At 41.4% G+C, this 16367-nt stretch overlaps 2 protein-coding genes across 3 annotated transcripts in view; one reads left to right on the top strand and one right to left on the bottom strand.

The window, feature by feature from the left end:
- DSTN (destrin, actin depolymerizing factor) overlaps window positions 1–14467 on the bottom strand; it is a 39255-nt gene extending 24788 nt beyond the window's left edge. Inside the window, exons 1-2 of one of the 2 annotated variants that reach the window (XM_044263488.1) lie at window positions 14212–14467; window positions 2104–2195 (exon numbers count right to left, since the gene is read on the bottom strand). Coding sequence is in view for 1 of the 2 variants with exons in the window: in XM_044263487.1 (XP_044119422.1) it covers window positions 14212–14214 (3 nt within the window). In the remaining variant the exon portion in view is untranslated. The remainder of the gene's footprint in view (window positions 1–2103; window positions 2196–14211) is intronic. The other variant, XM_044263487.1, reaches the window with a different exon arrangement.
- Window positions 32–208, top strand: LOC122916286 (putative 60S ribosomal protein L39-like 5). The gene has a single exon (XM_044263489.1). The coding sequence runs from the start codon at window positions 53–55 to the stop codon at window positions 206–208; it is 156 nt and encodes a 51-aa protein (XP_044119424.1). The 5' UTR covers window positions 32–52.
- Window positions 14468–16367: the final 1900 nt, after the last annotated feature.

Below are 16367 nucleotides of genomic sequence, written 5' to 3'. Positions count from 1 at the left end.
CGCATTCTCTTTCCTTTTTTTCACCATACTGGTATGTGTAGTTGACCGTTCAATGTTTTCTCACAAGACTTTCAAGATCAAGCAATACCCCACCAAGAAACAAAAGCAGAATCGTCCCATTCCCCAGTGGATTCAGATAAAAACTGGCAATAAAGTCAGGTACAATTCCAAGAGGAGGCACCGGAGAAGAACCAAACAGGGTCTGTAAGAGACTGCGCAGAAGGCACACATATTTATGCAGCATGAAAGGCATGTGCTCATATCCTATCATTCTGTAAACATCACTACTATCTGAAGAGTAGACTTTTTTTTTTAAGATTTTATTTATTTGAGACAGAATGTGAGGGAGAGCAAGCAAGCGTGAGCAGACTCGATCCCAGGACCCTTGGACCCTGACCGGAGCCAAAGGCAGATGCTTAACCCACTGAGCCACCCAGGTGCCCAACAAAGGCACGTATTATCAGGGAAATGATTTTTCTCCTTTACTATGCTTCCACCCAAGTAGACTGGTTCAGTAATACATGTGTGAGACCTTTTGTTTTTTTGGGGGGAGGGCATTAGTTACAGTCATGGATTTAAATTTAAAAGGGGGATGAATTTAATACCATTACTGTACATGCATGATACCATTAAAAATTTTGAAGTTTTATTTTGAAGATATATTTACTATGCCATAAAATTTTACGCATTTAAAAGTGTAAGTTCAGTAGATTTTAGTATATTCACAAAGCTGTACATCCATCATAATCTAATCTTAAAAAATTCTGGATACCCAAAAAGAAACTTTGTACTGTCACTCCTCTCTTCCGCTTTCACCCACCTCAGACCGATAACCACTGATTTACTTCCTGTCTCTTGAGATCTACCTATCCCAGATATAGCATATAAATGGGATTCTATAATATGTAGTCATTTTTTTGACTAGTTTCTTTTACTCAACATATTTTCAAGATTCATCCATGCTGTAGCTAAAATCAGTACTTCATTTCTTTTTATTGCCAAATAATATTCTATTATATGGATATTCTGTTATTTTTTCTATCCAATCATCAGCTGATGGAAATCTGGGTTGTTTCCACTTTGGGGCTACTATGTGGATGCTATTATGTATATTCATGTACAGATTTTTATGTAGATTGTCCTTTTACTTGGTATGTAACTAGGAGTCAAAGTGCTGGGTCAATGGCAATTCCCAAGTTTAACTTCTTAAGAACTGCCAAAATAATTTCCACAAATGGCTACACCATTTTACTTTCCCGCCAGCAACACATACGGATTCCTACTTTTCCACAGCCTTGCCAACCTTTACTACTGTTGTCTTTTTTATTATAGCCATCCCAGTGGAAATACAGTAGTACCTCATTATGATTTTGATTTGCATTTCCCTAATGGCTAAAGACTTTGAACATGCTTTCATGTGTTTATCAACTATTTGTGTATCTTCCTATGGAACTGTCTATTCAAAGCCTTTGTCTGTGACCGGATTGCCATTTTACTGAGTTGAAACAGTCCTTGATATACTCTGGATACAAATTCGTTGTCAGACATGATTTGCAAATATTTTCTCCCATTCCACTGGTTGTCTTCTCATTTTCTTGATGGTGTTCTTTGATGCAAAAAAGTCTAATTCTAGTAAGAGTCCAACTGATATTTTTCTTTTGTCACTCGTGCTTTTGCCTACAAATGCCAAGAAAACTGTCCAAAGTCCTCCTCCAAAATATCTGCCTAACCTAAACTCACCAAGATTTATGCCTATGTTTTCTTTTAGGAGTTATACAGCTTTAGCTCTTACACTGAGGGCTAGGAGCCATTCTGAATTAAATTCTGTATATAGTGTGAAGCAGAGACCCAAATCCGTTCTTTTACATGTGGATATCCAGTTGTACTAGCATCACTGTTAAATACACAATTTTGCAACTGAATTAGCTTGGCACCCCTGTCACATTGGGTATGAGAAGTAAAAGATATAAAACAGTTACAGATGAACTCAACTACGTGAGAAAAATCTATATTGGTAGTCTCTGGATATTCACTGTCTCGCTTACTTCCATTACAGTACTTATTACAATCTGCAATTATCTTATTCATTTGTTTACTTCTTACCTGTCTCCCCCATTAGAATGTGTGCTTCATAGGGACAGGGACTTTGTCTTGTATACTGTTGAATCTCCAAAGCCTACCATAGTACCTGGTTCCTAAAAGGCACCAAACAATTATTTACTAAAAGAATGAGCATATATTTAACATGATCTGGAAAAGAAAGCACCGAATGTTAGTACTTTCATTGGAACTGACATTATAACTAAATTTTTCTTAGTGTTTTACAATCTACATACATTATTACTATAATCAGATAAGAAATTAAGGTATTTTAAAAATGTATAATACATCTAGATGATTTGTTATTCCTCAAAGTTCTAAGAACCTCAATTTTTGCCAAACTATTTTATTTTCACTCCTTTTATAGTCCCCAGCACAATGACACCACCAGCTACCTAACAGCTCAGGTCTGAATCTTAAGAGTAAGTTATACTTGATGCCTTTCTCTTATGCCACACACCCAAATTATCAGCAAGTCCCATCAGCTCTACCTCCAAAATATATATTCAATCTAATCACTTCTCATTATCCCACTACTAACAATCCTAATCCAAGCTATCACCATTAACTGGGTAAGTAACAGCAATGGTCTCAATCAGTTCTTGTCCCCACTTGCACATCTCCATGGGAATAAATCATATCTCATTCCACTATTAACACCTTCATACCCTCCCACCACACACCCATTAGCTTCTTAGAACAATCAAAATAAAATTCAAATTCCTCACCTTGGCCTATAGGTTCTTCCTGTTCCAGCTCTTGCCTGTGACCCATTTCCTATTTTTCTATCCCCCTTTTACTGAATTCCAGGTACACAAACCTTTTTTTGTCCCTGGCATGTCAAGTTCATTCTCTTCTCAAGGTTTTTTACTTACAGAGTTCCCCCTGCATGAAATGCTCCACACGTGGCTATTTCTTGTCATGCAAAGTCTTAGCTCAAATGTCACCTCCTAAGAGACCCTTCCTAATGATCTGGCTAAAAGGAGCCAACTCTTTTAGTACTCCCTATTGATTACATTATTTTCTTCCTACCTCTTAACAATTCTGACATGATCTTGACATTTTCTTTTTTTTTTTTTCTTTACTCTCTCTCCTCCCCACATCAGGATTAATTTCCACAAGGAAAGGACTTTTTTAGTACTAAATCTCTAGGACCTACGTAAGTTCTTGGCATATAATAATTTCCTCAATTATTTATGGAATAAATGGTTGCTATTCTAAACCTGGCAGGCAATGAAAAACTATTTGATTCTACATTAATTTCTTCAGGAACAATACTAAGAGCGGAAGACAAGATACTTTACAAGGTACATTAAGAATTAAATTACCTGAGATATCACCACCTCACACCAGTCAGAATGGCTGCATCCCACCCCCACTCCCCTCCAGAAAAGGCAAGGAATAACAAAAGCTGGCAAGGATGTTGAGAAAAAGGAACCCTTGTGTACTATTGGTGGGAACGCAAACTGGTGTAGCCACTATGGAAAAGAGTATAGAGGTCTCTCAAGAAAGTAAAGATAAAACCCAGTAACTCCATTTCTGGGCATTTACCAGAAGAAAACAAAAGTACTAATTCAAAAGAAACATGCACCTCTATGTTTAGTGCAACATTATTTACAACAGCCAAGATACACAAACAATCTAAGTAGCCACTAATAGATAAATGGATAAAAAAGATGTGGTACATACACACATACACACACACACACACACAATGAAATATTACTCCACCATACAAAAGAATGAAATCGTGTCATTCCTGACAAGGTTAGTCCTATAGAGTACTATACTAAGTGAAGTTAAGTCAGACAGGAAAAAACAAATAGCATATGATTTCACTTACATGTGGAATCAAAAAAAAAAAAAAAAAAAACCCAGAAACTGACTCATAAATACAGAAAAAAACTGGTGACTGCCAGACGGGAGGGGGACAGAGTTGGGTACAGTAGGTGAAGGTGATTAAGAGGCACAAACTTCCGGTTATAAAGTACGGCAGTTTGTAAAGTATAGCATAGGGAATACAGTCAATAACTTTGTATGATGAAAGATGGTAGTCACTTAGAGTGAACATTTCCTAACATATATAATCGTCAAATCATTACATTATACACCTGAAACTAATGTAATACTGCATGTCAACTATACTTCAATTTTTAAAAAGTCACCTGAAAAATAAAATTTAAAAGCTGATCATAAAAAGAAAATGATCACATATAATCCAAATAAAATTAGTTTAAAGAAATAATAAAACAACTGGAGGGGCGCCTGGGTGGCTCAGATCATGATCCCAGCGTCCTGGGATCAAGCCCCGCATCGGGCTCTCTGCTCAGCAGGGAGCCTGCTTCCTCCTCTCTCTCTGTTGCCTCTCTGCCTACCTGTGATCTCTGTCAAATAAATAAATAACATCTTAAAAAAAAAACAAAACTGGAAATGTGTTCTAATACAATCCTTCCACTCTTTTAATTTTATCTACAACTGCTGAAGCATGTGTCAGAATACAAAGAAAAAAGACTGTTTAATCTGGATCTAAAGTTGTTTAATGTCATTTCATACAACATTAATAAGCACTTTACTATATACCAGGCATTGTCTTTAAACTACTTATATGCATAATCCAAACTGTCATGATGGTAGGTATACCCATTTGAAGGAATGATGAAATTGAGGCATAGAATAATCAGTAACTTACCTAGGGCCATGTAGTTAGTAGCTAGAGCCAAGACTCAAAACCCTAGGCAGCCCCATTCTGAGCCCATGCTCTTAACCACTTCTCAGTATATTAACAGAAATGGCAACAATACATACCTACCTCATTTGGTTGCTATAAGGATTGACTGAGACAAAGTTTAACACAATGTCAGACAGATAATACTTGTAAGTTCTCTAAGGCATGACTTCTTGTTCTTTCATTTGTTAGGCTTTCAAGTGCTTTTCTATGGTAGAGGATACCTCAAGTGAACATCAAATACCATTCAGTTTCATTTTTTAGCTGGGGAGGAGAAGAGGGAGAGAATCTAAAGCAGGGTCGAAGTCCAGCACGGGACCCAACTCCGGGCTTGATCTGATGACCCCTGACATCATGACCTAAGCCGAAATCAAGAGTGGGACGCTTTACCAACTGAGCCACCCAGGTACCTCCATTCAATTTCATTCTTTTTTTTTTTTTTAAGATTTTATTTATTTGTCAGAGAGAGAGAGGAGAGCGAGCGAGCACAGGCAGACAGAATGGCAGGCAGAGGCAGAGGGAGAAGCAGGCTGCCCGCCCAGCAAGGAGCCCGATGCGGGACTCAATCCCAGGACGGTAGGATCATGACCTGAGCCAAAGGCAGCTGCCTAACCAACTGAGCCACCCAGGCGTCCCTCAATTTCATTTTTAAGAGAAGAAAGGGAATTGGTATTTATTGAGGGGTTTCCTGTATGCCAAAATTATTTCAAAGGTACTCCTCTAATACTACTTGCCTTATCTCAAAGAATTTTCATTGTTAACACTCAAATCAAATTATAATGCAGTATACAAAGGGGAGGTATTATTCAATTAGTTTACAACTTAAAACTCAATTTCCATTATATTAAAAAAAATATGTGGAAAAGAAAGTATAAAAATTAAGGAAATCCAAATCCATGGGAACCTGTCATAATTACAAATGCCCTCTCAATCACTCATTCATAATCTTTTGGGAACATCAGTTGTGGGTCTACCATGAGAGGCATTTTGCTATTGAGATACACAAACCCTATTTTAAGGAGATCAACAATCTAGTTCTACAAAATATCTCAATAAGTGCTATAAAAGGAATTCACGTGCTATCTCAGTACTCCTTCTTAGGTATGTGCAGAAATGCAGAGGATTAACACAGTGCTGGCATCCATATTAACTTCCCTTTACAAATTAAATAAACTAATCCACAAAGTCTGAGGCTGGCCACTAACCACATGTGGTTTAGTAAGTCGATTAAATGTGGCCAGTGTGATTAAGAAACTGCACGTTTAGGGCGCCTGGGTGGCTCAGTGGGTTAAGCCGCTGCCTTCGGCTCAGGTCATGATCTCAGGGTCCTGGGATCGAGTCCCGCATCGGGCTCTCTGCTCAGCAGGGAGCCTGCTTCCTCCTCTCTCTCTCTGCCTGCCTCTCTGCCTACTTGTAATCTCTCTGTCAAATAAATAAATAAAATCTTTAAAAAAAAAAAAAAGAAACTGCACGTTTAAATTATATTTTAATTAACTTAAATTTTAAATTGGTTATCAATTCCGTTACTGGAAAATTTGTAAGCATCCTTTGAGCAACTCAGGTTATATGAATCTTTTTCAACTCTAAAATGTATATCTAAAAAATAAATAAATAAATAAAATGTATATCTAAATACATATCAAATATTTCCAATAAAAATTGAGCATCTGTTGAATGGATAAGGAAGATGTGGTATATATACACAATGGAATACTATGCAGCCATCAAAAGAAACGAAATCTTGCCATTTGCGACAACATGGATGGAACTAGAGCGTATCATGCTTAGCGAAATAAGTCAAGCAGAGAAAGACAAATATCATATGATCTCCCTGATATGAGGGAGTGGTGATGCAACATGGGTCCTTAAGTGGGTAGGAGAAGAATCCATGAAACAAGATGGGATAGGGAGGGAGACAAACCATAAGTGACTCTTAATCTCACAAAACAAACTGTGGGTTGCTGGGGGGAGGGGGGTTGGGAGAAGGGGGGTAGGGTTATGGACATTGGGGAGGGTATGTGCTTTTGGGTAAATTGGAAGGGGAGATGAACCATGAGAGACTATGGACTCTGAAAAACAATCTGAGGGGTTGGTAGTGGCGGGGGGGTGGGAGGTTGGGGTACCAGGTGGTGGGTATTATAGAGGGCACAGCTTGCATGGAGCACTGGGTGTGGTGAAAAAATAATGAATACTGTTTTTCTGAAAATAAATAAATTGGGAAAAAAAAAAAAATTGAGCATCTGAATTGAGATGTGCTATAACTATACATACTGGATTTCAAATAATTCATATATATTGTGAAAATAATGTGAAGTATCTAATTTTTATACTGAATAAATGTGGATATGATATACTGGGCTGCATAAATTTCACCTTGTTTTTGTACTTTTTTAGAGGGTCTAATAGAAGATTTAAAAGTACACATGTTAACTTGCATTTTATTACTATTTGACAGTACTGGCCTAAAGATTACCTACAACACTCTTTTTTTTTTTTTAAGATTTTATTTATTCATTTGACAGAGACAAAGAGAGAAAGAGAACACAAGCAGGGAGAGTGGGAGAAGCTGGCTTCCTGTCAAGCAGGGACCCGATGTGGGGCTTTATCCCAGGACCCTGGGATCATGACCTGAGCCGAAGGCAGCCGCCCAACCGACCGAGCTAGTCACCCAGGTGCCCCTACCTACAACATTCTTGAAACAAGTTTTCAGTGATATGACAATTCCTCAGAGCTCCAGAGCTTCAAAAATTGACATAACAGATGGTTTCCTAACAAACTAAAGGAGTCTTACCTGTATTTGCCTGAGCTTTAGTTTTAGCTCTATCATTACATGAAAATTCCACCACCATCAAAAATGTATCACACAAACTGTGGACTCTGAGAAACAAATGCAGGGTTTTGAAGGGGAGGGGGGTGGGAATTGGGAGGGCCTTGTGGTGGGTATTAAGGAGGGCACTTACTGCATGGAGCACTAGATGTGGTGCATAAACAATGAATCTTGGAAGACTGAAAAAATAAAGTAAAATGTTTCACATGAAACCATTTTAAAATACAGGTTGATGATTTTTTTTTTCTGGAAACAAGCTAATACAGGAATAGGGGTAGGAAATTCGTCTTTCTTTTCTGTGACAAGGCAAACAGGAGTAAAAACCTATAAAGTGATACAAAAATGTTGAAAAGAGTAGAGTCTTTTGTTGTAATCCGAAAGAATACAATGACAAATCAGTTATAATGTAGGCTTCCTCCTATAGCAGGCAATGAAGTTTGTCTTTGAAGGGCTCATCCTATTACCCTGCTGCAACAGAACCAGAGTTCTTTGACACTCCTCTCTCATGGTTTTTTTTTTTTTTTTTTTTTTTTTAAAGGCCAAGGGGCACCCAGGTGGCTCAGTGGGTTAAAGCCTCTGCCTTCAGCTCAGGTCATGATCCCAGGGTCCTGGGATCAAGCCCCACATGGGGAATCTCTGCTCGGCAGGGAGCCTGCTTCCTCCTCTCTGCCTGCCCTTCTGCCTACTTGTGATCTCTGTCAAATAAATAATAAAATCTTTAAAAAAAAAACAAACGCTGAATTTTAATCACATTTTTTAATTATTTGTTTTTTAAAGTTCTACACAAAAAAACTGATTCTTCAATTTTATATTTTTTTTCTTTTAAATATTTTATTTATTTATTTGTCAGAGAGAGAGAGCGAGCGCGCACAAGCAGGCAGAGTGGCAGGCAGAGGCAGAGAAAGAAGCAGGCTCCCCAGCAAGCAAGGAGCCCGATGCGAATCAATTTTAACGTACAAAGCGAATCACTGAATTGGGTAAACACATAAGCATTACAATGTCAAGCTACTAGAAAACTTTTTTTTTTTTTTTAAGATTTTATTTATTTGTCAGAGAGAGAGGGAGAGAGAGCGAGCACAGGCAGACACAATGGCAGGCAGAGGCAGAGGGAGAAGCAGGCTTCCTGCCGAGCAAGGAGCCCAATGTGGGACTCAAACCCAGGACACTGGGATCATGACCTGAGCCGAAGGCAGCTGCTTAACCAACTGAGCCACCCAGGCGTCCCCAAGCTACTAGAAAACTTTTAAAGAGTTAAGAATCACTCCAGATTAAAAACTACTTAACTCTGTGGGGGATCCTTACACAGAAGACTCAAAAATGAATTAAGTAACTAGTTTGTCAAAGTATTACTAAAATGAACCAATCTGATGTTTATTTTGCTATAATTCTCCCAACGGAAAATATCAAGAAAAATGAACATCAATACAATTCCAAGTGAAAAATCACTTCCAACATCAAGGTAAAGAGGCAGGGAAAGACGAAAGCCTGTGATTAAAATATTTCTCGTGTTAGGTATAAATCTTTGTGGGTGTCTTTCATGGACAATGTAGAGACATAATGCTGTAAGAGAAGGAATCTCAAAATACTTAAATAACAACCTTCTATTTTCTTTATTAGGATCTGTGGTTTTGGTATGCAAATTGCAAACAATACAATAAAGAGATTAGGCCTAATTACTGAGAGACCAGAGCTTTGCTCTGAAGATAGTCTTAAATCCGGTTTTTCCACTTTCAAGACTTTTCTAATTTCAAATAGTGTTCATTTCAAAGATCTTAGATATTACTGAAATAAATAAAGTTACATTAACATAAAAATGAAAATGTCTGGAGGCTTCCTAGATAGTAAGTTAAACACCAGCTTAATTCAAGCCAATTCTATTGGTGAATAGTCATAATTATTTGTTTTGTTTTGTTTTTTTAAGATTTTATTTATTTATTTGACAGACACATCCCACAAGCAAGCAGAGAGGCAGGCCAGGGGAGCAGGGGTGGGGGGGGAGCAGGCTCCCCACCAAGCAGAGAGCCCAACACGGGGCTCAATCTCAGGCCCCTGGGATCATAACCCGAGTGGAAGGCAGAGGCTTTAACCCACTGAGCCACCCAGGTGCCCCTTGTTTTGCTTTTTTAATAGACTTTCTTTTTTTAGGGACATCTAAAGCTCACACCAAAACTGAGCAGAAAGCAGAGATTTCCCATAAATCCCCAGGGCTCATTTGTTTTTAATATTTGGCTGGATTAATTACCCAAGATTACCCAAGAAAAAGAAGAATAAAGCAGAGGATGTTAATCTCCATGGCCCCTAGCAAAGATGGAACTCTATCCTGGATCACTGCATTCTACCACCACCAGGATCTGACCATGGCAAGTGGCTAAAATTAAAATTAAGGGTATTTAACCTCTGTTGCTTAGCACAGCTTGAGGGCTATGCAAACAAATGTAGATTCCAGAGAAGGATATCAGCCCTCTATGCACTTCTGACACCGACAATCACGTTTTTATAGATTTTAACGATGGATTTACTTTAGGAATCCACAAATAAGCCTAGATGAAGATGTGATGAGTATTTACATAATGTCAGGTTCACCAGATGAATAACCATGTAAAAACACTGGCTGCAATAAACATAAAAAGATACTTTACAACTAATCAGAGAAATTCAAATTAAAAGAATAAGAAGCCATTTCACACCCATCAGATTGGCAAAGGTTCCAAGACTCATAATACCAAGTGGTAAAAAGAGATGGAGAAACAGGCTGATAAATGTAGCTGATGGGATGCAAACTAGAATGAAAAACCGGGGAAATGTTCATCAACAGGGAAATAGATAAAATTGCAGAGTCATACAAACTACTCAGCAGTTAATATAAAGAGTCACAGCAACAGCTAAAACCAAAATTCATCCCCCTCCCCCCAAAAAACTCACCAAGGTTAATTTTTTTTTTTTAAGGTTAAGTTTTTTTAAGTTTCAAAAAGATACATAAAGGGGCGCCTGGGTGGCTCAGTGGGTTGGGCCGCTGCCTTCGGCTCGGGTCATGATCTCGGGGTCCTGGGATCGAGTCCCGCATTGGGCTCTCTGCTCAGCAGGGAGCCTGCTTCCCCCTTCCTCTCTCTCTCTGCCTGCCTCTCTACCTACTTGTGATCTCTATCAAATAAATAAAATCTTTAAAAAAAAAAAAAGATACATAAAGCACAGCATTTGTATGAAATTTAAAAACACATCAATATATATTACTACAGATGCATACATACATAGCTAAAAGTATGGAAATATCAATGAGAATGAAATATATTAACTTCAGCTGACTATGTTAATCACCCGAGCTTTGTGTTCCTAGGAAGCAGTAATGGTTAAGAAATCCACCCCCATCATTTTGAGTTTTGGGAAACTGGTAACAAAAAGATCCTGCCCTTGTTTATTGTGATAAGACCTGTCCCTGCAGTTCCTCAAGACTCCTGGTTTTACCTGCCCCCAGGTCTTTTACCTTTTTTCTGAGAAGTTCCTTATTAATTAATGTTCTCCCAATTGCAATAGCCTGAAAAAAATCATCTCCTTAATTGACCAGTACATTATGTCTTTGACACGGGAGTGCTTATCTCTGGGGAAAGAAGAGAATAGGATGAGGAAGAAGATGCAGATTTAGCTGTAATGGTAACATAGAAACCTAAAATACGGCAAAAAGTTATTTTCTTTTTTCATACAAAGGGACCTGTTATTCTGTGTACTTTTCTGCTTAAAATGTTTCAAAATTAATTTGTAAATTATTAAAACAATGTGCAGTCAAAAAAGATCACAAGTCAATCAATTCTTTGCAGTCTGTTTTTTCACATTAAATAAGCACATAAACGACCACATGCCCAACCTATTCCATTAGGCTGCTGTAAGTACACGTGTTTTTCCTAATCACCAAGTGATAGAATTTGTAATTCATTCCGGGCCAATTAGCTGTGTTTGTTACAGCAGAGTTCTGACTAGGGCAAGGCTGAATTATCTTGTAGACTTTTATTATTTCAGGGGCAAGACTACACTCCTACTCCCATAGAACCATATAATATGCTGTAAATGTCATACACCATTGGTTACAAGAAGCACTAGGCAAGTCTACGTGTAGAATCTCGATCCATACCCAACGAAACAACTACTGAGCAGATAACCCTAGGAACTTAATGGTAGACTAAATAATCTCCCTATATACATACACACACAACAAAAGTTTTGTTTGGAGTGGGTAGATGTGCAGGACAGGATTTTTTTTTTTCTCCACTGTAAAGTGAGAGTTTGAAAACATGAAATCTCATCTTAAAGTGCCCAAAGGTGATCTTTTGAGTTGGTTTCAAATTGCTTTTATTCCCAAGTGCTTCCAGAAGGCTTGCTGAGTACCAGGAAGTGATTTTGTTAATGCAGAACCAACCCAACAGTAGCTAAAAAATCTTTTTTTTTTTTTTTCCCTTAGAAAGAAAGAATGCAAGTTGGGGGGCAGGGACAAGTGGCAGAGAGAGGGAGGAAGAGGTAGGGAGGGGGAGAGAGAGAGAATCTTAAGCAAGCTCTCGCCCAGCCCAACTTGGGGCTGGATCTCACAGCCCTGAGATCACCACTTGAGCCAAAATCAAGATCTGGATACTTAACCAACAGAGCCACCCCTAAAATTTAACCTTAGCAAACAAACAAAAACCTTAGAAACTTGGAACCCCAGTTTCAAATTTAGAGGTAAAGTGCTAAAATCTGGTATAATAAAAGAACTTTCAATCTTCTTAATACTATGTAACAGCTGACACTGAAAGGAGATGGTCTGTGCCGACAAGGCTAAATATAGGAGTAATCTTTCCAAATGATCAGTCTATATTCTGAACTCTATTTGCAAGCATTCAAACAACAAGAGCTTCTAAGGTCTTCCTGACCTCCCTAAGGCCAACAGGTCAAAATAACATCTGGAATCCACTTATCTTTGCTAATTTTTAGTTCTCCTCCCCCAAGAATCAGTAAATAAAACAGACGCTTCATTTTATTTGAATGCATAGAAATAAAGGAAGTTAAGCTTGAACTAAAATTTAAGGATTCAGCCAAAGTTAAAATGCTTGGACCTGTTTTCAAAGAAAAGATAAAGTGTGTATTACAGAAACTCAAAATAAAAAAATGTCAAATTAAAAGAACATAAAGCAGGCTCCAGCCCACTTCAAAGCATTCATCAGAGTAGATGGTCTTAATTTTATGAGAACTCAAACCCTTAGATTTAAGTCTTTTAATGTAAAGTAGTATATACATGTATAATCTTAGAGATTTATAGAAGTCTTAAGATGCTGCTCCTCCTTGTAGTTTACAGAATTAAACCAAAGAAGAATGGAAAACTGAACACTATTAAATTCCTACCGCATCTCTTTAGTCATCAAGAAACTACTAACTGGTCAATCTCTTTTTTTCCCCTTGCATTACCTTAAGAAAACTAAAACTGTCATTCAGAGAAAACATTTTGTATGCCAGTAAACTGGTATCAACTGCTTCCAGGCAGAAAGATGCAATAACAGTGTAATATTTCTAGCAAAGTCTGGTAAGCCTTTGCCTGCTGCAACTCATTGACCAAAAATGGTAACAGCGAGTGCAGGCTAAAGAAAATGACAAAATGTTCTACTTGATCGTCCAGTTAAGAATACTATTTTAAGACAAATTAGAGACAGTTTAGAGGGGAAACTATGCAAATTAAGCCAAGTGCCCATCACCTAGAATATAGTAAACATATTTACTTCTAATGACTAGGATAATTCAATGGGCTTTTAGAAAGTTTTTCATTCGCTTTTATTAGCATCCCAGCATCATGCCCACTCCTCGCACGCTAAGTTCTGGCAGAGCCAAACTGTTCACAGGTAAACAAAATTTCTAACCATACATAGAGAGATCGGGTAGGGAAGGGTTAAAAGAGCCACTGCCAAGCTTGACAAGCACAAGAGTGCTGCTGGAAGCTGATTGCCAGATACGACAAACAAAGCGGCTGCGAGGCCACCCTGTTCTTAATCAGACCAGGGTCAGGCTCGTGGTGATCATTCCGCCCTCTAGGGTTGTTCAATAAAGGCCTTATTTTCCTTAATGAGATGGACCGACCTCACGGGCCGAAACTCGCACGAGTCACTGACCGCCTCGACGCCCGGCTTTGGGGAAAGCTGCGCCAACAAGGCCCGCGCGGGATTCCGACGCCCCCCACCCCGGGATGGCGGACTCCTGGTCAACTGCACCGAGGGTGTGGCGGTGCTCGGCCCCGGCAGGTAGTCCCCAGGCCTGGGCCCCAGGAACCGCGGGGACCATGCTCCCGCCCGCGGCCTCGCAGAAGCTGCGAGGGACGCAGCGGCCAGGAGCCGCCCAAGGAGCCGCCCAAGGAGCCGGCGTCCCAGCGGGTCCCCGAGCAGTGGAAGCGCAGAGATCTTTCCCTGCCTGGGGGCTGCAGCTGGGCCTTCGTTCCCCCATCCCCCGGGCGGGGGCGCGCCTGCCGCCCCTCAGCCCCGACCCCCACCGCGCCCCGGAGCCCCGCCGCCCGGGCCGCGCCAGCCCACGCCTCGGGCTCCCTCCCACTCACCATCTTCTCCGCGGCGGTCGCAGTGACGCGGGAGGGGGAGCTTGCCGGCGCCGACTCTGCAGAGCGTCCTTCTCACAGCAGAGGGACCGAGAGACCCAGCGAGCAGGCGACGCGAGGCGCGAGCCTACCAGGGGGCGGGTGCACGGGCGCGCGCCTCGGACCCAAACGCGACTGCGCACGTCACGCGCTGCCTGCCGTTGCTACGCAACCGGCCGGCCAGGCAGCGCCCTGCCCAGAGAGCAAACGGAGGGTTCTACCTCAAGTTCCGAAGACAAGGGAACTGGGCCCTCCTTCCACCAGCTCCGGCCTGGGAGGGTGGGTCCTCCTTTATCTACTAGGGACGAGGAGACAAAGCTCGGGCTGGCACCTGATCCCGCAAAGGATCAGGCGGGGCTAGGGACCCTAATTCCCGGCCGGTGGGCGGGGCCACGTGGTGCCCCGCCCACAGCGCTGCGGCAGCCCAAACATGGAAGTAGCCACCTGGCCAGGTGTGCGCCGCGCTGGGGGCGGGGCCTGGGAGGACGCAGGAGGGGGAGGAAGCGGGGGGTGGGGAGGACGCGGCGGGGCGGAGGATGCGGCGCTGGTGGAGGCGGGGGGGGGGGGGGGAGTGGGGAGCCGGGGGTGGGCGGCTTCCCGGGAGCAGGAGACCGGAGGGCCAACGGCGGGGAGCCCAGGCTCGGGCCGCGGCCGGGAGAACACATCCCGCATTTTTTACCTACTTTGGTGCGATTCCCGCCATCCTCTCCTGATTGGCCCAGCCGGCCACGTCGGGCCCTCGCGTGAGGGAAAAATCTGCACATTTTTCCTTCTAACCGAGGCGCCCGTGGCCATTCGGAGTGCTCTGTGAGTCACTGCTAATTTCAGGTCTGGAAAAAACAAGGAGTGATTTATTTATCTTTGGGAACGGCCCGGGGAAGGAGGCCCGGCGGTCCACAGGGGTGTGGCTGGGAAACGGTAAAGTTTTCCTGGGACGATGGCGCCAGCCCCGCCGGTCCGTTTTGGGGGCTTTTAATTTGGGGTTGGGTTTTTTAAATGGGCGGTTACATCAGAAACACAGTTTTGAGAGGGCTAAAAGGAATCCCAGTGTTTTTCCTGAAGGCGTTTTTGTGGGCAGTAAAGGGTACAGAAAGAATTTACAACTGGGATAATTACTTAAAGTTTTACTTAATTTAGGCTACCGAGAACATCACGGCCTCTACCAAAATTATTTTAATTCTCCAACTGTAAGTCTTTGGGATAAGGGGGTTTTTTGTTTTTTGTTTTTGTGTGTGGCTTTTGTTCTGCCCACCCAACGTAGAAACTTATTTCTCATTACTCTTGTCTTTTTTTTTTTTTTTTTTTTGGCTATTCTTTTCTAGAAAAGAAGTAAGTTGTGGCAATTCTAAGCCTTTACCACCTGCTACAGGCTTTTGCAGGCTAGAGCAGTGCTTAAGCTCTCAAGCTTGAAAGAGAACTTGGTAAAGTCAGATTTGTGTGTCCTGGCCCCCAGAGTTTCTGACTGTATATCTGAATTAAGACGCGAGATCTTGGGGCGCCTGGGTGGCTCAGTGGGTTAAGCCGCTGCCTTTGGCTCAGGTCACGATCTCAGGGTCCTGGGATCGAGTCCCGCATGGGTCCTGGGATCGAGTCCCGCATCGGGCTCTCTGCTCAGCAGGGAGCCTGCTTCCCTCTCTCTCTCTCTGCCTGCCTCTGTCTACTTGTGATTTCTCTCTGTCAAATAAATAAATAAAATATTTTAAAAAAAAAAAAAAAGACTCGAGATCTTGCATTATAACAATTTCCAGGTGATGCTAACGCAGCTGGTTGGGCACACATCGCACTTTGAGTAGAAAGAACCCGTCTGTATGGAACTGCAGATGGAATCCTTTATTTCTATTCTTGGGACTCGGTGGACCCTCCACTTCTAAAGTCCTCAAAGACTTCCTTTTTAGTTCAAAGTCAGTCCAGCTCATTACAGAATACAAACCTGCCTGCTGCTTAACCTCTCTTCTGCATTTCATCCTCCACCCTGTTTGTTGTGTTATACCCAAACAGAAGAATCTAACCTGGTCACTTTCCTCTCTAAAATTTCCTAAGGCTTCCTAAACAGGACCATCTGGTACTTCTGCCTCTGGCCGTTCAGCCTACCTTTTCAGCTCGGTCTCCCATATCTTCCA

Source organism: Neovison vison, chromosome 8 (genome assembly GCF_020171115.1).
Source record: "Neovison vison isolate M4711 chromosome 8, ASM_NN_V1, whole genome shotgun sequence".
NCBI classification, from domain to species: domain Eukaryota; kingdom Metazoa; phylum Chordata; class Mammalia; order Carnivora; family Mustelidae; genus Neogale; species Neogale vison.
Note: the sequence above shows the minus strand (reverse complement) of the source record. Positions and strands in the feature narration are given on the sequence as shown.